Source organism: Lissotriton vulgaris, chromosome 11 (assembly GCF_964263255.1).
Source record: "Lissotriton vulgaris chromosome 11, aLisVul1.2, whole genome shotgun sequence".
NCBI lineage: Eukaryota > Metazoa > Chordata > Amphibia > Caudata > Salamandridae > Lissotriton > Lissotriton vulgaris.
Window position 1 is genome coordinate 1,110,391,437 of NC_141699.1, and position 26,303 is coordinate 1,110,417,739.

General features: G+C 42.8%; 1 protein-coding gene across 1 annotated transcript in view; it reads left to right on the top strand.

Annotated features, from left to right (window-relative positions):
- The window catches only part of LOC147684258 (putative cation-transporting ATPase 13A4), a 415,657-nt gene that overhangs the window by 109,480 nt on the left and 279,874 nt on the right, over nt 1-26,303 (top strand). Inside the window, exon 10 of the mRNA XM_086944655.1 lies at nt 13,150-13,320. Coding sequence (XP_086800781.1) covers nt 13,150-13,320 — 171 coding nt within the window. The remainder of the gene's footprint in view (nt 1-13,149; nt 13,321-26,303) is intronic.

Here is a 26,303-nt window from a genome sequence, read left to right on the forward strand (position 1 = left end):
TAGACCATATATAGTTAGGAATTAGCATTTACAAAACCTTGAAAATTCACTGAAAAAACCATAGGTTATAGACCATATATAGTTAGGGATTAGCATTTACAAAACCTTAATTTAATCGCACAAAACCATTGAAATTCGCATATATAGTTAGTTGCACTAACTATATATCGCGCACCCGCAATCCACTGCTGATGATGTCACATATTACATCATTCATGACATGGTCAGTGACATCACTGATGACATCACTGATGACATCTCAAATGACATCACTGATGACATCACTGATGACAACACCCAGTGACTGTATGTTTCTGTAAAGTTAAAATATGTCTTACATATTGAAGAATGAGTGGATGTATAAGTGTCTGGATGAAGGATTTAGTAGGTGCATGACTGACTGTATGAGTGAGTGATTTAATGTGTCTCACTGAGTGCATGGGTTAGTAACTAAACTGTCTTAATTTGTGCATCATTATGTCTGTTGTTCTGTAAACTGCTGCATGTGTTGATCAGTAGCTATATGAGTAACTATATGGGTTATTGATTGGTTGCCCAAGTATTTGTATGGGAGACTGAGTGTGTGTGTGGGTGGCTGGGAGGTTTGTGACTGTGCATAGATGTGTGAGTAGTTGATTCACTATATGTATGGGTTCAAAAGTGCATGTGGAAACAGCTGTATGGGCGGTTGACTGTCTGCATGAGTGTATTGGTGAGTGAATGGATTTCTCAGTGCTACATGTCAAAGTAAGTACATATGTAAAACACAGTACATGTGAGAGTTGACATATATAAATAACTGTGCATAAGAGCCAGTGAATGTGGGAGTGGCTGTATGGATCATTGTGAACATGTATCAGGGATTGTATAAGAGAGTAAATATGTGTTAGTATATGTTTGAATAAGTAAGGTGTGTATAACTGTATAGTTGAGAAAATGGAGGTGTGATTGATTCTTTGCATGACTGACTAGGTGTGTGAGTAACTCCATGGATAAGTGACAGTCTGTGAGTGTCTGTTTATACTGATTGTATCTAAGGTTATATTAGAGTCTGAAGATGTTCATTGTATTATCACATAAATGATATCATCAGTGATGTGATCAGTAATGTCAAATGAGATGTCATCAGTGATGTCATCAGTGATATCATTGGAGATGTCATCAGTGATGTCATCAGTGATGCCATTTGAGATGTCATCAGTGATGTCATCAGTGATGTCACTGACCATGTCATGAATGATGTAATATGTGACATCATCAGCAGAGGATTGCGGGTGCGCGATATATATATATATATATATATATATATATATATATATATATATATATATATATATATATATGCGAATTTCAATGGTTTTGTGCGAGTAAATTAAGGTTTTGTAAATGCTAATCCCTAACTATATATGGTCTATAACCTATGGTTTTTTCAGTGAATTTTCAAGGTTTTGTAAATGCTAATTCCTAACTATATATGGTCTATAACCTATGGGGAGCAATCAGGCTTCCCAGACCCCCGCCCGCCCCGACATTGTGCATCAGCAGCCTGGCCCCCCGCTTGCCCCGACATTGTCAAGCAGCCCAAGCTCCCGCCCGCCCCGTCCCGTCCCCCGCCCGCCCCGTCCCCCACCTGCCCCGACATTGTCAAGCAGCCTGGGCCCCCGTGCGCCCCGTCCCGTCCCCCGCCCGCCTCGCCTGCCCCGAACCCCGCCTGCCCCGACCCCCGCCTGCCCGGAGCCTTACCTCAGCCGCCGCTCCTCCCCCGCGCTCCTCATTTCACCGCTCCACTGCTCCTCGCCACTTACCGCTCCTCCCGCCTGTTCGGCGGTCCTCACCGCCATTCCGTCGTTCGTCACAGCTCCTCCCCGCGCCATGTCCGCCGCTCCTCCTCGCGTTCCTGGACGCCGCTCCTCCCCGCGCTCCTGACGTCAGCACGCAGGTTGCGGCCGGCGCTACTTTGAAGGGACTACTTTTTTCTTTAATGTTAATTTTTTAACCCCTTCCATGCTGATGACGAACCCCAGCCGTCATGCACTACGGTGCTCGTGTGCTGATGACAGCTGGGGTTCGTCACGGCCCGCCCCTGTTCGTGCTGTTTACAGCACACCAGGGGAATCGCGGCCGCATGGAAAGGATTAAATAACGCATATTTTTATACTTTATATAGCCTATGTCCATCTGCACACCCTGAAAATTACATTGATGTATCGGGTGTGTGGATTGGCACTGTGGTTCCCGAGTTTACCCGCCTCAAAGGTGAAAAGTTCTTCCTTTATAATAGTAGTATAGATATAGATTTTATACAATAAAGACGTATTCATTCAACATCTCCTGTGCTGTGTTCCGGCCGGGTGTGGTAGACGGTCAGGTTCTGTGCTATGTGATGGTGGGCCAGGATCCAGGGGGTAAAGTTGTCAGGCTGCACACTGCATCCCAACAAAGTCTGGCTGGTTGTATCCTCCCTGTAACTACCTCCTTATGTGCACACGCCGTGCATTACATCTTTTTACCACGAGAGGGCACACGAGTCCTGCAGACGGAGCTCACATCTACACCTTTCAATGTGGTTGTCTTCCAGGTTTGTCTCCTTGCTGTTCCTGTGTTACAAAGCACTTCACTTCACCCTCTTGTGTGGGAGTATAAAGTGCTGTGCCGTCCTGTACGTCTACACCATGGATTAAAACATTCCTCTGCGTTCCTCAGTCACCAGTGTGCTAAAGCATTATTTCTTGTTCTTCTACCTCTGGTATTTTAAAGCACTGTCCGAAGGCAGGGCCGGGGGTGCGACTCCTTGAGAGACTGTGCGCCCGGGGAGCAGCAGCACCCCAAACTCGCTCAAGATAAGTCCGGGAGGTGCTGTCTGCTGTGAGGGGTTGTGTGTGTGCAGGGGGCACTACACAACGGCACCCCCCAGCAGCCCCCGACCTCTCATGTTCCTGGAATTCAGTTGGCATCATGCCCCTTGCGACCCCTGGCCTGCCCTCTGAGGCCCCCAGACTCCGAGATTGCAAGGGCAGACGCAAAAACAGAAGGGAGACGGGGCTCAGATGAGCACTGTTTGCTTTGTTTTGCTTGGCCTGGACTGGAACATTGGAGCATGCATCACAGACAATGGGTTTATTTTGCAGCTAGATGCAGTGCATTGAAATGTCTCTTTCTGATGATGGATTATGAGCAAACTGGGTTCATTTAGCAGCAGATTTTTTCACTCCCTCTTCTGCTGCTGAAAGCCCGATTCACCCGTCCAGCGCCCACTCTCTCCCCTCCGCCCGCCCTGGAAAGCAGAGACGAAACCAAACTCGGGCGAACAGCAGGCCGTGAAGTGCTTGGCTTGCCTGGGACCGGGTACGGAGCCGCAAACCTGCCAACAGTCCGTGACCAAAAAGACTTTGGACATTTCCAGTTTTAAACCCACTAATTCGCAGAAAAGAAACCACATAACTTGTAACCCAAGATGAACTTACTGGAAATCGGTCTATACGACACGAAGCCCTAATCAATAACCATGTCCGCCCGGTCTGCTGCTCCTCACCGGCCGCTCGTCACCGCTTCTCCCCCGCGCCATGTCCGCCGCTCCTCCTCGCGCTCCTCACGTGAGCACGCAGGTCGCGGCCGGCGCTACTTCTCAGGGACTATTTTTTTTTTTATGTAATTTTTTTTAAATATAACATTTTTTTTACTTTGTAATTGGTTGCATGGGTTGGTGAGTAGCTAAATGAGGATCTATCTGGATTATTGATTGTTTGTCTGAGAATCTGTTATGTTATGTTATGTTATTGGGGTTGCTTTATAGCGCACGGCTACTCCAGGGAGTGTCCCGGCGCTTTCTGACCCCACACTTGAGAAAGAAGAAGAAAAAAAACAGAACATAACAAGTTACTGCTTGTACAGCCAAGTTTTCAAGGCCTTTCTAAAGGCAAGCAGATTAGAGGTACGGCGCAGATCAACAGGCAGGGAGTTCCATAATTTGGGGGCAAGATGTGTAAAGGAACGTCCACCTATCCTAGCCCTCCTAATAGGAGGAACCGTTGCCAGGCCAAGACATTCAGAACGGAGAGATCTGGTGGGTTTATAAAAAAATTAAAAAAAAGCCGTTTCTGAATGTACGAGGCCCCAACCAAATGGAGTGCCTTGTGGGCTAAAGTGAGAGCCTTGAAAGTAATCCGCTTCTTCACTGGGAGCCAATGAAGGGAAGAAAGCAGCTCTGAAGCCCGAGCTTGTCGAGGTAGGTCAAAAATAGCCCTTGCCGCGGAGTTTTGAACTACCTGAAGTTGATGCAGGAGGTAGTCCGGTAAGCCCAGGTAGAGGATATTAGAGTAGTCAATCCTGGAACATATCAAGGCCTGTACTGTCAACTTCCTGTGGACTAAAGGGAGCAGGGGAAGAAATTTTCGCAGCATTTTTAACAGACCGAAACAAGTGCTGGTGAGACCTGTGATCTGTGTTTTCAGCGAAAGGGTATTGTCGATTTTAATCCCCAGAGTTTTTGCAACCACAGAGGAAGAGGAAGGGGGTGACATACACACCGGCCACCATTCCTGCCACGGTGGATCTGCTTGACATCCGAAATAGAGCACCTCAGATTTATCCGGGTTGCACTTGAGGCTGCTTCGCTGAAACCAGTCGAAGGCAGCCCCCAGGCAACGACGGATGCTCTCCCCGTCAAACTCCATGCCCTTCTTGCAGGTGAAGAGGAGCTGGGTGTCGTCAGCGTATGATATGATCTGGGCACCCATGGACTCCGCAAGTACCGCCAGTGGAGTCATGAAGATGTTAAAAAGGGTGGGACTCAGCACCGACCCTTGAGGGACTCCAACATCCATAGGCGGCACCTCTGCGGAGTACGGCGGGGCCCAGACCACTTGTCGACGACCCGCTAGGTAAGATCTCAACCAGCTCAACACCGTCCCTCGTAGACCAATCTCGTGAAGTCTTCTCAAGAGGGCCTCATGCGGGACGGTGTCGAAGGCCGCCGACAGGTCCAACATCACCAGCATAGCTCTTCCCCCTGCGTCGAGAACTTCCTTGATGGCTTCATTTACTTCCAAAAGAGCGGTCTCGGTGCTCAAATTGGAGCGGAAGCCAGATTGGGTAGAGTGTAGTAGCCCCTGATCTTCCAAGAAGGAAGAAAGCACAGAGTGGACGTGCTTCTCGACGATCTTAGCCATACTGGGCAGGAGAGATATGGGCCTATAGTTCGCGTGTATAGCTGGATCAAGGCCTGGTTTTTTTAGAAGGGGAACAACCATTGCCTTCTTCCAGGCTGGCGGAACCATGCCGTTTGACAAGGGATTTAGAATCTTAGCATTCCTAGCTAGAAAACTTGCCGGACAGGGGTCAAGTGGAGAGCCAGATTTAATTCTGAGTAGGAGGTCCAGAGAAGTGGATTCCGATAAAGGTGGGAACTCCGATAGAATGGGGCTAGTATCAGATGGAAAAGACAACAAATTAGAATCGATCATGGGTGCATTAAGGGCAGCTGGAGGAAAAGATTCTTGGATGAGTTTGATTTTCATATTAAAAAAGATGGCCAGCTCCTTTACCCAAGGTTCAGAGAACTTATACTGGACTGAACTTGATTTGGGAGAAACAAACTCTTTGACAATAGAAAAAATTTCTTTGCACGAGTTTGACGCAGCTTCAATTCTGGTGGCGTAATAATTCTTTTTGGCCGCATGATCAGACTTGATAGATAATTTGTAAGCGGACTTAGCTTCCTGATCATACTGTTTCCGCCAGAGTCTTTCGGCTAACTTACAGTTGCGCCTAGCAAGAGTCAGTGATTTAGAGAACCAAGGAGCCGAGCTACGCTTGATGGATGAGCGAGGCGTAGCGAGAGGAGCAAGATCATCAAGCCTTTCCGTAAGCCATTTCTGAAAAGTTTCAAGGTCCCTCTCCAGATGGCCAGATAGGATACAGGGATGTTCTTGATACGCTTGAATAAGGCTCTCCTGAGTAATCTGTATGAGTGCCTGAGTGTGAGTAGTTGGTGGGGTTTGACTCTGTGCATAGATGTGTGAGTGATTGATTCACTGGATGTACGGGTTCAAGAGTGCATCTGTGAAGGGCTGTATGGGTGGGTGAGTGTGTGTATGGGTGTGTTGGTGAGTGAGTGGATGCCTCAGTGGTACATGTGTGAGTAACTGCATATGTGAAAAACAGTCAGTATATCTGAGTGTTGGAGTACATAAATGACTATATGTGAGACTAAGCGATTGTGAGAGTGACTCGATGGATCAGTGTGTGCTTGTACCTCAGGTTGTATTAGTTATTGTATAAGAGCGTAAGTATGTGTTAGTACATGTTTGAATAAGTGAGGTAGTGTGTGTTTATAACTGTATGCATGAGTAAATGGGAGTGTAATTGATTCTTTGTATGCCTGACTAGGTGTAGTTAGTTGGACTCACTATAACAAGCGCGTCTGCAATGCACTGCTGATGACGTCACATATTACATCACTCATGACAGATGTGAGGGCCATAAAAGGGCCCCGCTGGGCCAAAAAAAAAATTCTTTTTTTTTCGATTTTCGCGGGGGGAGCGCCGGTACGCGCACCGGGGAGCGCACCGGGGAGCGTACCATGGGGAAAAAGAATGACAGTTTAAAAAAAAGTAGCTGTTTTAAAGAAATGTTCTTTTTCTTGTTTTTTTTTTTTATTTAAGTACCTACATGTAGGTACCAATGCACAGACTTACTTTTAATGTACACTGTCTCCTCTGTAGATATCTTGCATGTTGTTATAGAAGTTATTGTGGTATATGGAATCCATAACATAGTCTGTCAGGAAAGCAGAAACAGATCCTTTAAGCACTCCCTGAGAAGTCCTAGGGGATCATGGGTAGTCTATCCTGCTCCCTTATGATGAAAAAGAGATGTAAAATACACATAGGAGATAATATAGTGGGAGAATTGTAGTAACTATGAGTAAACTTACTATGTAACACATAAAAGTTGCACAATATACTATAAGTCTCATTTTATAATATAATTATTTTGGTAATACTTCATGAATTACATATAAAAATGAATATTGTCTCAAACAATTTTAAATTATTAAATATAAATTTATTCTTCTGATTCTTTTTCATAATTTAATAAAACTTGTAACATAATATTGTCCGGTATTTCCTCATAATTATAAGTACATGATTCCATTTGTTCCAAACATTCTTTTAACTGTTGGTCCAAAGAGTCATCCATGAAATCAACTTTATCTTTTTGCTCTTCTGGATTTTGCACCTTTGCTTCGATAGAAGTAACATTTGCTTGTTTTTCTCCTTCCATTTTCTTTCTGAAAATTGCATAAAAATTAACTATATTAGTAGAGTTAGGGTATTGTTGGGTTTAAGCTTAGACAGGTATTTCTGAGTTGTTAACAGTGAAGTAATTTTAGGCAGTGTATGGTTTCAGCCAGGAAGTAGAACTATTAAAAAGTGCATGTGATGAAGACTAAGTAAATTCAAAATTATACCAGAGAAGCCTAACTCAATCCATAATTATAACAGAGAAGCCTATCTCAATCTATAACTATTACACAGGGATAGTATATAACTATCAGAAAACGTTTTCCCAAATTAATTTAAAGTGCACAACATAGTTCCCCTTTCAAATTAACAACTTACCTTTTTCAAAGTAGTTGAAGTTTTCTGTCAAAATTCAATCAAAATGTACCTCAGGTAGTATTAGTCAAAATGGCTGTGTTTCCTTGTCATTTTTCTTATATATTCATGTACTTAACCAATCAAATGTCAGCACATAAAAGTACAAAATGTAAGTAATATTTTAATTGCTTGTAAATTCCAACACTTTCATATGTGTTTTGTCATGTAATTTACCTCAGGATATTTAGACAGGGCTACAGCCCAAATGGCTCAATGGAATACCATCAAATGTGGGATAATGGTAGTGTCTGGTATGTAGTAGGGTGTATTCTATATTTGGTGAAAGTCTGTCTAGTGGTTTTATGTAATTTTGTTTCGCACATTTTTTTGGGGAACGCTCACCGGTGCGCGCCCCGGTACGCGCACCGGGAGCGCTCCAGGGTGAAACATAAAAAAAAATGAATATACTTTAAAAAAAAAGTATTATATAATAATATACAATATAGGATTCATTTTTAGAAAAAAATACCTTTCTTAGCTATAGACATTTGCTAATAATTAACCTTAGAAATTCAATAAAAAACACATAGGTATGAGGCCCTATATAAAGTTAGGAATTAGCATTTAAAAAACCTATGAAATTCACTGAAAAAACCATAGGTTTCACACCAGTTATAGTTAGGAATTAGCATTTAAAAACCTATGAAATTCACTGAAAAAACCATAGGTTTCACACCAGTTATAGTTAGGAATTAGCATGTAAAAAACCTATTAAATTCACTGAAAAAACCATAGGTTTCACACCAGTTATAGTTAGCTGGAAATTTTACTGACATAAAACCATTGAAATTCCCACGTTATAGTTAGTTGGACTCACTATGACTTGTGCGTCTGCAATGCACTGCTGATGACGTCACATATTACATCACTCATGACAGATGTGAGGGCCATAAAAGGGCCCCGCTGGGCCAAAAAAAAATTCTTTTTTTTTCGATTTTCGCGGGGGGAGCGCCGGTACGCGCACCGGGGAGCGCACCGGGGAGCGTACCATGGGGAAAAAGAATGACAGTTTAAAAAAAAGTAGCTGTTTTAAAGAAATGTTCTTTTTCTTGTTTTTTTTTATTTAAGTAACTACATGTAGGTACCAATGCACAGACTTACATTTAATGTACACTGTCTCCTCTGTAGATATCTTGCATGTTGTTATAGAAGTTATTGTGGTATATGGAATCCATAACATAGTCTGTCAGGAAAGCAGAAACAGATCCTTTAAGCACTCCCTGAGAAGTCCTAGGGGATCATGGGTAGTCTATCCTGCTCCCTTATGATGAAAAAGAGATGTAAAATACACATAGGAGATAATATAGTGGGAGAATTGTAGTAACTATGAGTAAACTTACTATGTAACACATAAAAGTTGCACAATATACTATAAGTCTCATTTTATAATATAATTATTTTGGTAATACTTCATGAATTACATATAAAAATGAATATTGTCTCAAACAATTTTAAATTATTAAATATAAATTTATTCTTCTTCATAATTTAATAAAACTTGTAACATAATATTGTCCGGTATTTCCTCATAATTATAAGTACATGATTCCAATTGTTCCAAACATTCTTTTAACTGTTGGTCCAAAGAGTCATCCATGAAATCAACTTTATCTTTTTGCTCTTCTGGATTTTGCACCTTTGCTTCGATAGAAGTAACATTTGCTTGTTTTTTCCCTTCCATTTTCTTTCTGAAAATTGCATAAAAATTAACTATATTAGTAGAGTTAGGGTATTGTTGGGTTTAAGTTTAGACAGGTACTTCTGAGTTTTTAACAGTGAAGTAATTGTAGGCAGTGTATGGTTTCAGGCAGGAAGTAGAACTATTAAAAAGTGCATGTGATGAAGACTAAGTAAATTCAAAATTATACCAGAGAAGCCTAACTCAATACATATTTATAACAGAGAAGACTATCTCAATCTATAACTATTACACAGGGATAGTATATAACTATCAGAAAACGTTTTCCCAAATTAATTTAAAGTGCACAACATAGTTCCCCTTTCAAATTAACAACTTACCTTTTTCAAAGTAGTTGAAGTTTTCTGTCAAAATTCAATCAAAATGTACCTCAGGTAGTATTAGTCAAAATGGCTGTGTTTCCCTGTCATTTTTCGTATATATTCATGTACTTAACCAATCAAATGTCAGCACATAAAAGTACAAAATGTAAGTAATATTTTAATTGCTTGTAAATTCCAACACTTCATATGTGTTTTGTCATGTAATTTACCTCAGGATATTTAGACAGGGCTACAGCCCAAATGGCTCAATGGAATACCATCAAATGTGGGATAATGGTAGTGTCTGGTATGTAGTAGGGTGTATTCTATATTTGGTGAAAGTCTGTCTAGTGGTTTTATGTAATTTTGTTTCGCACATTTTTTTGGGGAACGCTTACCGGTGCGCGCCCCGGTACGCGCACCAGGAGCGCTCCAGGGTGAAACATAAAAAAAAAATGAATATACTTAAAAAAAAAAAGTATTATATTAATATACAATATAGGATTCATTTTTAGAAAAAAATACCTTTCTTAGCTATAGACATTTGCTAATAATTAACCTTAGAAATTCAATAAAAAAACACATAGGTATGAGGCCCTATATAAAGTTAGGAATTAGCATTTAAAAAACCTATGAAATTCACTGAAAAAACCATAGGTTTCACACCAGTTATAGTTAGGAATTAGCATTTAAAAACCTATGAAATTCACTGAAAAAACCATAAGTTTCATATCTGTTATAGTTAGGAATTAGCATTTAAAAAACCTATTAAATTCACTGAAAAAACCATAGGTTTCACACCAGTTATAGTTAGCTGGAAATTTTACTGACATAAAACCATTGAAATTCCCACGTTATAGTTAGTTGGACTCACTATAACTTGCGCGCCTGCAATGCACTGCTGATGACGTCACATATTACATCACTCATGACATGGTCAGTGACATCACTCATGACATCACTGATGATACCATCTAGTGAATGTGTGTCTTTCTGAAAAATATATATGTTTTATATATGTATATGAAAAAGGACGACGGAAGAATAAATGTTTAAATAAGGGTGTTAATGGATGTTTTATAAAAAAAATGGATTGGTTAACTGGCTTATTGTTAGCGAGTATTGTTTAAATATTTAAATGTTTGTATCAGTATTTCACTTTGTGTATAAGTGGCTGCATGGGTTGGTGAGTAGCTACATGTGTGTGTATATGGGTTATTAGATGTTTTTTTTAGTATCAGTACGAGTGTCTGTATGGTTTGGTGGGGGTGTTTCTTAACACATAGATGCATCAAAGATTGACTCACTGTTTCTATGTCTTTTGAAGACAGCATATGTGCAGGACTGTGTGGGTGGATGTGTGTGTATATGTGTGTGTTAGTGAGTGAATGACTGTCTCACTAGTGTCTTTATCAGTAAATACATATGTTTTAATCTAGTATATGTGTGTATTAATGTATATAAGTGAGTATATGTGAGAGTGAGAGATTGAAAGAGTTCCTGTTTAAATAAGTATGTATTTCTATAAGTGATTGTTTAAGAGAGTAAGTATGTGTACGTTTCCTTAGAAGTAATGTGCTAGTGTGTGTATAGCTGTATATTCAAATAAATGGATGTTCAATAGTTTATTTGCATGTGTGAGTATGTGTGTGAGTAACTTTTGGATGACTGTCGGTGTGTAACAGGATGTATATGTGTATCACCTCATATGATGAGTGAGTATATGTATGAGTGACTACATAGAACTGTTGCTGAATGAGAGGATGTGTATATAGATGGTGGAATTACTGAATTGGTTGTTGTAACTGGTATGGGTATCTCCATTTTTTTGAAAATGTTAGTTTTTATTTTTGAATATGTGTTTCAAGGGTTACCTTACACTGAAAGGAGGTCTCTCACTCTGTCACAAGGATGGTGTCATCAGTGATGTCATGAGTGATGTCACTGACCATGTCATGAGTGATGTAATATGTGACGTCATCAGCAGTGCATTGCAGGCGCGCAAGTTACAGTGAGTCCAACTAACTATAACGTGGGAATTTCAATGGTTTTATGTCAGTAAAATTTCCAGCTAACTATAACTGGTGTGAAACCTATGGTTTTTTCAGTGAATATATATATATATGAAAGTGACATGACTTGAATTCTATGTACACTTGCATACAGCATCACGGTGGATTTCCGGCATATAAACATTTCTTCAGGATTAGACCTTTGAAAATGTATGATCACAATAATATTTCAATGACAATGATCTATGGCTGAAGTGTTGACAGTCAATCACATTTCAACACGGGGACAGCCCAATTCTCAGAGAATCCACATCCCAATATATAAATAAATATATATATATATATATTTTTTTTATTTCGCAAAAACTACTGAATGGATTTAAACCAACTAAAGGGTTCTTTCTTGACTAGGAGCTACGTTACTGACATCATTTGGTGTAAATCTGTCCAGCGGTTCAGGTTGTAGTTGTGACTAAACTCTCAGTGGAAATTAATATGGGGACCAGACTTTTTTTGACCCCCCTTTTTTCTCGGCCCCCTCTTGACGGAAAATTTTGTGGAGATTTGCCAAACAGCGCCAAAGACATGGGAAGCCAAACTACGCTTTTCCTAAGAAAACATGGTCCTAACTATAACCACCTATAGATTTTATTTTTCCTTTTCCCTTTCCATTGGGAGTAGTGTTGAACAAAATTCCCATGTTCACTCTCACAATTCTATGATGTCCAATAGCTAAGAAAATACGTTTCTGGGTGCCTAAATGGAGGTCACAAACTTTCTGGTTGAAACTTCCTTGACATATATACTTTGGGAAAGGGCTGTGCAGCCTAGAGCCCTTTCTGGCCACCACATGACATTCTCCCAAGGCATTGGGGAGCATTTGATGCTCACCTCACCAGATTCCCTCCCCCACCCTGCTTCTAAGAAGAGCCTTGGCAGGCATGGACCACTTGCTCCAAAAGGTGGTAATTGTATTTATTAAACTACATGGACTTTGGAATTCGATACTGAATACCAGTAAAGAACATTCAGCAATCTATACCAGACTCTGAGAGGCTAACTCATGTTGTATGAATTTTATTGTGAGTTAATGGCTGGTACAGGAAATTTCAGCTTTCTAAAATCTCAGCATGGAATCCGTCATCACCTGAATTCAGGACCATGGTATTTGAAATGTATGTGATTCTTATTTCTTACAATATTAAACACTCAGTAGGCTGATGGTACGCTAGATGATTCACAATGAAATGCAAAGGGTGAAAACTTAGATTTGGTTTTCACCAACACAAAAGATGTTGATCAAATGTATGCACTGAATCATGCAAAATCAAACAGAATGTCGGGCTACTATAGTGTCTCATTGAAACAGAATGTCTTCCAGCAATTTTGACAAGGAGCCCACAATTGCAGTGTATGGAAGAAGGATAATGTTATGTTCAGTCCTGTGTCTAACATAAACACATTTAAACCTAAAGGTGAGAGCATTCCGGTCACAAAGATCCCCCTGCCGAACATCAACAACTCTGCTCCATGGAAAATCCACTGTGAAGAGGATTACAAGAAGCATGTCTTATTCTGTGGGACAGAGCTCATACAGACAAAAGCATCGGGTACCGGACCTGCAAAAGCAGTTGTTCTTCAGACTGGTGAGTTCATAGAATCCATTACCATTTCTTCTATCATATTGCAATAAAATACTGTACTTCTGATTGTTACAATACATTTGATTGCTTAAGTTAGATAAGGTATACTACTGGTACTATGGGCAATGCAAATATGTTTATTAAAATGTAAATTAATCTACTCCATAAATGTTTGGAACACATTTTCCTCATTCTTTGGTTATACTTGTAAACTCCTTCCAAGAGACGGTGGGCCCGATTCACAGAAATAACTTAAGACAAAATCCTAAACTTACTACTTTTGGTATTCACAGAAGTTAGGATTTTGTCTTAAGACAAACTTAAGACAGACTTAAGACAAAATCCTAACTTAAGTCTGTCTTAAGTCTGTCTTAAGTTTGCCGTAAGACAAACTTAAGACAAAATACTAACTTCTGTGAATACCAAAAGTAGTAAGTTTAGGATTTTGTCTTAAGTTAGTTCTGTGAATCGGTCCCTATATCAGTAAATATTTACTTGAAAACAAGAGGAGTCTTAGAAAACTCTTTTGCCTGAATTTACTTCTCCAGGATCATGACACAAGAATGCAGATGATTGCTCCCCACTTTCACCTCCTGGAACCTATGGATCATTCCTACTTTGCATTGTTTACGCTGTTATTTGACCTTTGAGAAGAAATGTGTTTTAGAGCTATCACTACATAACAACTGTTGGCCAAACTAAAGGAAAATAGCAGGGAATAAATCCAACTAAAACTAAAATCTAGAAAATTACAATTGGTAAGGAAAAAGCTGTACTGACGGCTCGATTATGAGTGTGGTGGTCTTACTGCCATCCTCAGCGGTACAAGTACATTGTTGAGTCGGTGATCTCTCGCCTGTCGTATTTCAATGTTATCGCTGGCCCAGGGTGGTGCTTCTGATGGCACGGGACGCCGTCAGCAATATAGATTTGTTCACCCTTGTCAATACAGTTGTGTACATTTTGACAGATCTTGGAAACTGTTCAATATCTTTCACTCATTTAGAAGCTGTGCAGTCTTGTTCTGCTTTAACTTTATGTCTTCCCATATATATTTTGTGATCATTAATCTTAAAGAAACCTCCATGAGGAATTTTAACTTCTGGCAGAAGATCAACGGGAAAGTCACACGGCCAGTATGATGGGTATTAGTCCACCTCTTTCTTACTGAACGCATCTTTGAAGTCTTTATAAAGTTCTGAGTTAGGAGAAAGGGCATTATGTCTTAAACAATCCACAAGTTAAGAGTTAAGACCATTTCCTGTTTCTGACCTTTAGGTGGAAAATACTTCTTATCATCACAATGGGGACAAAAAGCAATTTTCTGCTCCTTCCAATTGAGCTGAGGATTATGCTGGAAAAGCCAAATGATTCCTAATATCATTGGGCAGGTAGTGGCATCAGCGAGATCAAGAGAGATCAAAACGTATCTTTTCGATATATTCATTTTCTAAGGAAATCACCAAATCTGTTGTTTCATGACAAACACCGTGCTTGAACAGAACTTTACAATTGATTCCCAAAATGACTTCTGCTTTCTCTGGACCAGACTCTCTGAGGTACAGGATGGCACAATGCTGCAGAGGGGAACTATGACTCACTGATAAGAAGGAAAAACAAAAGACAGTCAGTAGTGACTATATAACAAGAAGGAAAATATGAGATATGGAGCTGCTTACTGATGTGAAATGTTGCCTCACTGGAACTAGCCCCCACCAAAAAAGGGAACTTGCCTAAGAACTGACAATGAAATGTCTACCTCTCTCCCAAAAAGTAGAGTCCTAGCCTATGATGCCAAAAGGATAAATCCAAGATACAAAAGTTCCAGCGGACGTACCTTCATTAGGGAAACAGAAAATTGCAACCCTGCTCTTTGCAGACGATACTCTCCTCGTCTCCAAAACACCTATGGGGCTACAAATTCTATTAAACTGTTTCAAGACCTTCTGTGATGAGAGGGTTCTTGAAATAAATATTTTGAAGACAAAATTGATGATGCTGAATCCCCATAAATCCTTCAAGGGGTGTGTAACTTTAAAGAACATCCCCCTAGAGAGAGTGGGTAGCTTCAAATACTTGGGCATCAAATTGTCAGAAGTGATGGCCAAGAAACAGCACCTAAACAAGTCCCATCTTAAGTTTCTACAGATAACTGGGGCTCTAAGGAGAGAACACTGCCGCTCCTACACAAAACCAGTTGCACCAGCCCTATAGCTATGTAAAAGAAAGGTTGTGAGCAGTGCCCTTTACCGGGCAGAGCTCTTGGGCTTTGAAAAATTGGGTGACATAATAGCGACTGAGAATACATTTCTCAGGAACTTACAGCCTGATTCATCAAGCTGATTTGCGCTCGCAAAGGGCCAGATTCTGAGAATCTGGCCCTTTGCGAGTGCGATTTTTGCATTTGGGATTCATCATCCCAAATGCAAAAACCGCTATTACCGAAATCGCATATTTGCGAGGAATTGGATTTAAGGAATCTCTAATAGAGATTCACTAAATCCAATTCATCAACCAATTAGAAAATGTGAAATCGCAATATTTGGTCGCAATTTACCACCAAGTCTGACTTGGTGGTAAATTGCGAAAAAAGAGTAAAAAGCACTTTAGTGCATTTTTTTCTTTTGCATGTTACACACACACATGTCCTTTGGACATGTGTGTGCGCAACACCTGTTCAAATGTGCATTTGAGGGGTGCTACAGGGTGTCCTTTGGACACCCCTGGCACCCTTCAAATCGCTATCTTATTTGCGATTAGCTAATTGCTAATCGCAAATAAGGAATACTCCCCATTCATTCCTATGGGCCTTTTGGTCCATAGGAATGAATGGGGAGTTTTTCCTTATTTGCGATTAGCAATTTGCTAATCGTAAATAAGGAATTTGTAGGAATCGCATTTTATTTTGCAATTCCTACATGAATACCGTTTTGCGAGTCTCTAATAGCGATTCCTTATGATTCTCTATTAGAGACTCGCAAAACGGTACCTTGATGAATCAGGGTGTTAGTGTCCCTTCCTTCTAGCACACCACTCAGCCCCCTAAAACTGGATATGGGTATAAAACCAGTCAAGGACTTCGTGAAGCATCCCCCACTTCTATTCTGGCATAGGATTGTATCCACTACAAAACTGTCCCCGTACGCAGCTGCTTTAGATGAGGCTTGCTTACTGGACATATCAAACGAAATAGGATGGATTAAAATCATTAGAAACCTCATCATCTGTATTGGGCTAAGTGGCACAGTATTAACTGCCCAGCACTATCTACAAAGAAACAAATTAAAGAATTGTGTTGGGACTGGGTAGCGCATATTGAATCAAAGGCTAGCAAGTGGGGAAGACTAACCGAGGAATTTACAGATTTCAAACCAAGTTGCACTTTAGAAGGCAATTTTGACCTTATCAAGGTGCCGGCCGATAGAAAACTATACACACAATTTAGGCACGGCTCATTGCTGGTAAATTAATTCACATATTCTTGGTCATGTAACGCTGCACAGACCAAAGGTTGTCCCTGTTGCTCTGCCTCGACTGAATCAATTGTCCATGTCCTCTTTGCTTGCCCCGCATACTCCAGACCCAGGACAAAATTGCTAACCCCCGTTTGCAAGCAGCTTGGATCTCAGGATTCCGGAGCAGCCTTGGGCATACTAAAATCAGACACAAGATGTATGTGTGCTCCCGTTTTCCAGTGGCGCTAGAGAGCAACTAGTGAGCAACTGCAAGCAGCAAGCAGCGAAGCTGAAGCCGCAGGTGCCGGAGGAGCCGTGAGGAGCCCGCAGGTGCCGGAGGAGCCGTGAGGAGCCCGCAGAGCCCGAATCTAAGCTAGCGCAAGCAGGGGCGGAACAGCGGTAGCGGCCCCCTGGCACCCAGCACCCGGCATCCTGCATCTAGCGCGGCGGCGGTCATTAGCGGCGGAGGAGAGGCGAGCAGCGGCAAGAGGTGAAGGCGGAGGCGGGCGGGCGGGAAGAGGGGAGAGAGGAGAGAGTGCAGCCCCACGGCCCTACGGCCCTGCCTCGCCTGTCGCCTTGCCGTGTATCGCGTGGCGTGTAGTGGTGGTAGCGGTGTCCGTGGGAGAGACAAGGTAGCCGCGGGGTGCATCAGCCAAGCCCGAGCTCGAACAAGGAGCTTGAAAATAAATCAAAGCAAGCCGAGGCGAACCCCCCACTGCAACTATACCGCTCATACCCGCTGCCCTCAGCCTGCCTTCAGCCTGTGAGCCCGTTAGGCTCTCGAGTGACGGCCGGCTCCCGGAGAAGAGATACCTGTCTGCCGGCAGCCGCAGCTTACGTGCGTTCAGCTGTGCTTTCGTATGCAGCAGAGATTTGGGGGCCGTGGTCCGGGTCTGCAGTGAAGACAAGCTGAGGAAGCCGAGAAGCAGAGAAGCGGAGGAGGAGCTGAGGAACCTGAAACCAGAGAAAGGTTCAACGCACAAGTGACCGCGCCGAATGCAAATGTGAAGGTCAAACAAGGCTACTGCCACAGCAATCTGCCACGAAGTCTGTCGCCCGTCAGAGTTGCAGTCGGAGACCCCTGACCGGCCTGAACGGCGAGAACGGCCTGTGTGAGGCGGGAGTGGCAGGAGCCATAGCAAGCTGTAGCTAGCTGTCCAGGGGGCCAGGGGGAACAAGCTCGGCAGAACTGCGGGAAAGCCCGAAGGAAGCAGGAGAGGGACTGCCCAAACCACCGGTAAATACTAGAAACATCTGAAATACCCGAACAGTTGCCCGCATAGCAGTAGAGGAGCCGCTAACTGCACCTGGGGACAAGAGAGCAGGTGCTAGCAAGGCCAGCAAGGTAAGAGGCGGCGGCCGGAGGGGGGAGACGAAAGCAAGTGCGGCAGTCGTTAGAGGCTGCCGCAAAGTAAGAGCCGGGGGCGGACACAGAGGCCAGTAGACTAGGTCCTCCCAGCTCGAGTGCCCCCCGTGTGCTCCGCTTGCTACCGCTTGCAACCCCTGCACGCCTCACTCGCAAACAGCTGCCTGCCTGCCATTTGCTGTCCACCATCACTCAATCCCCCCTATTACAGCTGGCAAAAATATAAACACTATAACTCTGAGGGTACAGCCAGGCCCCCACTTTGTTCATAGGCCAAGCCTACAACACTGCCCTTCACATACTGGTGGCCACTGCTTGCCGAGAGGGAGGCACAACGCCACATAGCGTGTGTGGAGAGGGTAAACACCAATAACACAAAGAGCGCTGCACCACGTCGTGGAAAATTACCAAGCTCAGCCACAACAATCAAACTCCCTCAAACCACTAACTAAAAGTCACTTATCCACGCATCCCAGTCCAAAGTCAAAGGACTTACGAGGAAAAACCACGACCAGGCACCAACACAGCTCTGTTCACTCCCGACTCATTTACCCTGTCCATTGAGAACAAACTTGGTTTACCTGACCAACTGGTAACATCAATTTGCCAAGAAGCTCGGCCATGACCCAACTTAACATTAATAATATAAGAGCCTGAGAAACGGAGTTCTCCAAAAACGGGCGAAGACATCAGATCAGGCTCTAGATCAGACCTTGGGTCGTCCAAATGAGATCGGGAACAGTTCGCCAAGCGGCAATAGGCAAAAAAACAAACAAAAAAACGAAATCAAAAAAATCTATTGAGGAAATTTCACACCTCAACAAAACAGCAAAGGAAACAAGTCTAAGGGAGAGGCTGGTCTCAGTTCCAACCCCAACAACATTAACGCCAAGCCCGAAAAACAAAACAGCGATCCGCAAATTCTTTTTCTTAAAGGATCCAATGGCGGCAATATACGCTCCAACCGCTGAAATTGCTCAGCTACCAAGCCCAATTCTCCCTGGTAATCCAAGAGCTCCCCCCTTACAGTCACAAGTAAACCCGAACAATGCACCACAAGGGGATCACCTTCAGCAAAAAAACATGGCAAGTTTATACGCGGGAAAGCTTGTAACAACAGCAGCTCAGGTGCATCAGACAACGCCCATTACGCTCGCCCCAACACTCAAATACAAACTTGAAGTGACAGCCAAAATTTCCAACTGCCATACACCTGAGCAAGACATCAACATCACACCAGAGCGGGGGCATGACACCCCCAAGGAGAAAATGGGAGAATGTAAAAAACACAACGACAGTATTGCAGATCTCAATGCAGCTTCGGATGGCCAGATTATAGCCACGGGATCAAAGAAGGAAAAACCCCTAGCAGACCCAAATGAAGAAGGTCCCTCAAGCAAAAAAGGGGCAAAGGACGAAACATCACTTCCAATACCCCAGGCGGTGTTAACGAAAGATGCTCCTGCCAAATCATTTTCTATGTTAAATGACTCCAACTTGATGGAAATCCTGAAAAAATTGGAATCCAATAGCCAGGAAAAAATACTGCCAGGAAAGGATCCACAACCAGATCCAAGTAAAAAAACGCCACAGAACAGATCCAAAATATCGGCATCCACCCCTCTAAGCTCATTATGCAAGTCATTCCTCCAGTATCCTATACTAGTTGAGGACACGCATAGCTCAATAAGAGCCAAGCACCCAAATCTTTCACCACCAATAACCATTTCATCAGTCAGTAGGATAGACCTCGGGTCAGAGGACTCGGCAAAGCCAAACGAAGACTATTCCCACACACAATGGACCCAAACTTTGATAACCACCTTGGAACAAGCAATAAGGGTTCTGAATTTCCAGTCAGACAAAATGGACGTCCAAATAGACCTTGTAAATCTTATTGCCAGCCATATATCTGGCATAAACAACAAAATGGACCTAATAACATCCCTACTAACACACAGGGGAGACATGGACCAGCGAACAGAATACAATAAACAACTTTCGAATTGCGGCTGCGGCCCAATTATAGAGAAATTGGTAACCCTCCTTGAAATCCTAAACGATATCCTGGGGGCAGTAAAACAATCCTGTAACAGCAAGCAACAAAAACAACCGCAAAAAATAGCTGATCCAGAGGAAAAAACAAATGTTACTAACCCAGTAATTGAGGAACCAAGCAACGTTAATAACCACATAAAGAAAGTGGACCCCCAAGTCCAACTGGAGAAAACAGACCTCCAATCTGAAGCCTCGCAGCTCACACCGAAGCAAGAGGTGGTTGCAAAACCTACAAAACGGGAAAGAAAGCGTGCAAGGAAGGCCCGGCTAAAATATAACAAACAGCCAAGTCCAGCTCTGAAAAAAATATTCCCACTCTTTACCACAAAACCACGGCAAGGAAAAAAAAATAACAACACTTCCCGAGACGCTGCACACTTGGAAACAGATTGCTCTAAAACACCTCAGGCCTCAAACGAATCACAACAAAGTGCAAAGTCCCCTCAGATACTTCAAACGTCAGATGAAATCATCAACATAGATACAGGATCCTCCCCGGAGGGCAAAGTAGGCCAGAAATCTACTCAGGAAGCACTGCAACTAGAAAGCAACGAAGCAAGTGAAAAAGGAGAAGAGCGAGGGAAATCAATTCACTTGTCAGGCAAAGGAGAATCCAGGTGTAATAGAGATCCAAGCACAGATACACAGGAGCTCCCAAAAGAGGAAAGGAAAAAAGGGCCAGATCCGGTAAATCAAAAGGCCTCCCCAGCTAAGAAGCTCCAGGCAATACCATCTTCTCAGGCCGAAATCCTCATCAACCCAATAGAGATCACAATAACCAGCACTACTCGTTATTGTAAACTCCAACATCAGGATTTAGAGCCGGAGCAATCAGGGAAGAAAGCAACCAAAAAATCGGGAACGAGGGAACGGAACTCGAGGGAATGGAATACGAGGGAGATATATCCCGCAGCCAAAGAGCACGAACCATGACCCGAAAAGGCCACCCCATCAACAACAACACCTGAAACCGGAAGTAAGGAATTTTTATCCCCCAGCCATAGTGTCCATAACCAGTCTGAGGGATTTGAATTAAAACTGACATTCGTTCCTGAATATATGACTAAAGGAAAACAAGATATCCTAAATAGAGGGAATCTGTTGAGGCTATTTAACGAAATCTCGGAACTTAAAGGAATCCGTTCTCAAGATCTAATAGCCGTAGAATTCAAACAATCCTCAAGGACGGCAATCGAAGAGACCCTGACAACCTGGTCCTCAAAGGATGTGGTGGACAAAATATACTCAAAGAGCGCCAGGTTTTTAGCCTGGGGAATAACGTTGAAGGTCCATGAGCGCCCCAGGTACCCGCACCCCCTCCTTAAAAATCTAAAAGATGTGGACTTACCAGGGAAAAATTATAATACATGCGTGCGCGGCGCACGCTCCAATTCGCCCCCCATCCCTTTCAAAGAGAACAGGTTGAACAAAAAGGGAAGTCCTGGAAAAACAGAGGGAAGTTCTCAGGAGAATATGGATTGGTCCTGGGTCTCAAAAACATTAAATAACAAGTATACCTAATGTAGAAGAGAAAAGTGCTGCGGGCAAATGGAGGCGGGCCCCAAAAATGGAAGAAGTGCGACCAGCTTACGTAACGTTCTGCTCATGGAACGTTCATGGGTTTAAAGACATGGGGCAGGACCACGAAACATCAGCGTTTCTTATTCATCATGATATAATCCTGCTCCAGGAAACGTGGAATCTGTCTCCAACCTCAATTCCTGGATTTATAGAATTACACATTTTGACGGAAAAATTTTCGAGCTTCGGGCACCCAAGAGGGGGCCTTTCAACCTATGTAAAACAAAATCTGGACTGGTCAACCGAGGAACTGGACACGGGGACTAATTGGGTCCAAGTGACCAAACTAAACGGCAAACATTTGTTTGATGAAAATAAGAGGCAACTATTAGTAATCAACGTTTATATCCATCCCGAAAGAAAAAAGCAGAATGAAAAATACGCAACTTTAACAAATTTAATAAAATCTTTGCAGAAAAGTCATCAACATTGCCAACTGGTTATTTCAGGTGACTTTAATTGCAACCTCATAGTGAATTCCCTGCACAAAAGTAAAAGGCAAGTTAATCTGGGAGCCAGAACCCTATTGGACGAATTAGAACATCTCGGTCTGACAATCTTGAACGGGAAAATCGCGGGTGATATCCCAGCGGCTGCTACATTTTTGAGCGGAAAAGTGTCTTCAACAATAGACTTTTTCATTATCAGCAACAATCTGCTTCCACAAATCAACACTTTTAAAATTACATCACGAGTCGAAAGTGATCATCTGCCGCTTACTGCAAGAATGGCCATCAAAGTAAAGCTTGCCCAAAAAATTAAGTCCATAGCACAGTACCCAGAAAAATTTAGCCTCCAAAAAATAAAATGGCAGGTAGCAGTGCCACAAGCCATCCAGGAGACAGTCAGGGAATATTTGGGCAAACAGGGCCCACAAGCCGTGGCTGATCGCATCAAAGCGTGGGAACAGCTGGCCCAGCTATTAGTCCAAAGGTTCCCAGCCACTTTAAGTCGGACTTCAAGGATGGCGACCAAAAGAGAGCCCTGGTTTAATAATGAGCTGCGTGATCAAAAAAGAGGGCTTGCAAGAGAGGTACGACAACAATCACGAGCGGCAAACAAAGGAAGTAAAATAAAAAATTGGAAGCTGTGCCAACTAAGGATCAATTATAGGAGGAACCTGAGCAGAGCAAAAACAGCGTACAAGGGGGCAATCTGGACACAATTACTGTCCGCAAGCAAAAAGCCCAATAGCAGCGACTTCTGGGGCATAATAAACAAACTGGCAGCTGGCCCAAAATTACAGCAAGAAGCGGGAATCGGTCAAGAAACGTGGGTTTACCATGTGAAAACTCTGTACAGCAACATAGCATCAGGCCCAGCAGAACGGCCTGGAGGGCAGCATCCTGAGCAAGAGGAAACGCAATTAGTCCCCAATTCGCACCATCTGGGAGGCAGAGAAACAAGTCCGGAGGCAGCTAGTAAAGAGCTGATTAATTTGACCACCGAAAAGGAACTAAGAGGTCATATTTTAAAACTCAAGCCCAAGGGCGCGGCAGGCCCAAACGGCCTCCCCAATGCCATCTTCAAGAACAACCTGGATTTCTGGTCCTCCTACTTTACACCCATCTTCAATGAGATCTACACACAGTCCAAAGTCCCGGATTCCTGGAAAGGGAATATTATCCACCCTATATACAAAAAGGGTGACCACCGTAAGCCGGGCAATTACAGATTGATCCCACTGATCGACGTGGAGGCCAAGCTGTACGCTTCTTGTCTGCTAGCCCAGCTCCAAGATTGGATGGAGGAGAAGAACATAATCCCCAAGTTCCAGACGGGCTTCAGGCAAGGGATGGGCACCTCAACCAATCTGGCCACCCTAGCGCTCTTAACTGAAAAAGCGTCAAGAAAAAAATCCCGACTCTTTGCATGTTTTGTCGACATCAAAGCCGCATTCGACCGAGTAAGCAGGAGTCTTCTCTGGAACAAACTCAAGGGCTTGGGTTTGCCAACAGAAATGCTTAACGCCATAATAGCCCTTTACACGGAAACCTGGGCTAGAGTAAAGCTGGGCGATGGGTGTAGCACAACCCCAAGCATTTTTACCCAGCGAGGATTGAAACAAGGATGCATGCTAGCTCCCAGCCTCTTTAATTTGTTTCTTTCAGATATCGCACAGCACATTGAAAAAGCCGATTGTCACCCTCCAAACTTGGCCAACGAGTCAGTCGCCATCCTACAATATGCAGACGACATTGTCTTGCTGAGCCAGACTCCCATTGGCTTACAGAGAGCAATAAATCATTTAGCATCCTACTTGGATCAGGTGCAACTGGAGCTAAACAAAGAAAAAACAAAAATTGTTCGTTTAGTGGATTCTAAAAAGACAAAGTTTAAATGGTCGGTAAATGGGGCAATCGTGGAAGAGCAGCGTTCATATAAATATCTTGGCATAATAATTGAGCAGGGCATATCTCACAAGGAACAAAAATTGGCTTTAAAAGCTAAAGCCCAATCACTAATCTACGCTTACAGACTTCTACGTAAAAAACTAGACTGCATCGAACTACACTCATCTGCTGAAAGTCATGGCCGCACAAATCCAGCCCAGCCTATCGTATGGCTTAGTCACCTGGTGTGGAAAAGAAGCAAATCTACTGAACGAGCTCCAGACCAGGATCTACAAGACCGTTTTTGAGCTGCCAAAATCTGCCTCTCCTTCTCAGGTTCGACTGGAATTCGGCCTACAGCACCAGAAATTCCGGGTAATGAGTAGCTTTGTCAAACTTTGTCATACATTCCGCTGTTCTAACCCGGACACCCTGAACAAATTATGCTGGGACGAAATTAAGCTCCAGATGAACTTAGAAATACCGAGCTCATGGGGAAGCTTTTTGAGAACAGCTTTGACCGAGCTGGAACTACAAACAGCGTGGGAAAACGGGGAAGACAGAGTAAGCTTCGGCAAAGACGTAAACGCCGCAGCTAAAAAGAAATCCTTGCTGGCTGATAAAAAATCAATCTCTAAGCGCCGACATGGGTGGACAGTCATCAACTCAAACAGAACCCTAAAGCCCCAAAATTATCTATCCGCTCACTTCAGCTTGCATTTAAAAAAGAGCTTTACAAACTTCCGCATGGGCTTGCACGACTCAAAAGACCTGTATCCAACTTGGAAAAAGCCCTATCTCTCCGCAAACTGTTGATTATGTGGTTTTAAATTAGAATCTGTAACTCACTTATTATGTGCTTGTCCAGCAGTCCTGGAACAGAGGAGACAGTATTTAAAATTAATTTTTAATGAGTTGAACATCCGTTCATGCAGACAAGCAGTGATAAGCTGGCTGGAAGGCGCTTCCATTATCTTGGTCTGCAGGGGCGTCAAATTCATGACAACGGTCAGAAACCTCCTACGGCAAGCAGATGGAGAGTAAACAAAATAAGCAGGACCAAAGTCACCTTCAATAGCCGACCAACAACATTAATGAACGGACAGCATGCTTACTAGCGACTAGCTGCAGGTCGCAAATAGTGGTGTATGAACATTAAAAATTTGGAACACTGGGGTATACACTATGCAATTATCTTTTCTAAAAGGTCCCCAAATTTTTAAAAAGAAATCTACACCCTTTTATATAATTATGGAACCATGTCAAAATCAGGTGTACTTATAAATGTAATGAAATTTTTACTACGTTTTTATGGATATGGGGGGGTTTGTAATGATTTTAGTTAATCAAACAATAAACTTATACCTGTACCTGTACCATATATATGGGCCTGGTGGTGGTAATCAGACACAAGACCACTATTGGTGTGCGCAACCGCGGGGTTCCTGGGCCACATGTGGGGAATACGAAGGAAGGCTCTGAGCTCAACCCTGATTTTATCCTAATATGCCCAGATCTTGATGGTGGGAAACTGGAGTTTGAACATGATGGCATCATCTCACTGAGAGAATCAGTGGACACTGATCTTAAGTCTCTTCATGCTAGTGGGAGTACAATTTGAATAGTCTAATTCTAGCACGTTTTAATGGCACAGCCCCAAATAGCTGTTTTATTCATGCACATAGCAGCGTGAACTCTTTACTCTCCATTTCTTACTCTAACGGCTGTGCTGTTTTTAAGGCTTATGTATATAATATTGAACTGTCTTTTTTTACGCTACAATGGTTTTTAACTTTTTAAAATTCATTGGGTTGTTTATATGTATCTGTACTTTTATGGTCTGACGACCGAATAAAGTTTACTATTGGATACAGATGTTGGTTCTAAATATTCAAGGCTAATAGCAGAGGGAAGTTAGGAGTCTGTGAAAAGTGTAGCAGATTCAAAACCCATTAATCAGTACTAGACAATAAAAAGGGTAAGGGCAAGGATGAGGAAGGAGGGGAAACGAGGATACTAGTAACAAGAAACACTGCTAAAGTGAAGGAACAAAGAAATGAGTGTGAACTGAAGTGTCAAGCGAAACAACTGATGTTGCCAGACAGTCTTCAGTATCTACTTATTATAGTCCTCTGCCCTCTCTGACCTGGGAGTCAAGTCCTGGTCCTTAGGTGGTTGGGGCAGCATACATTG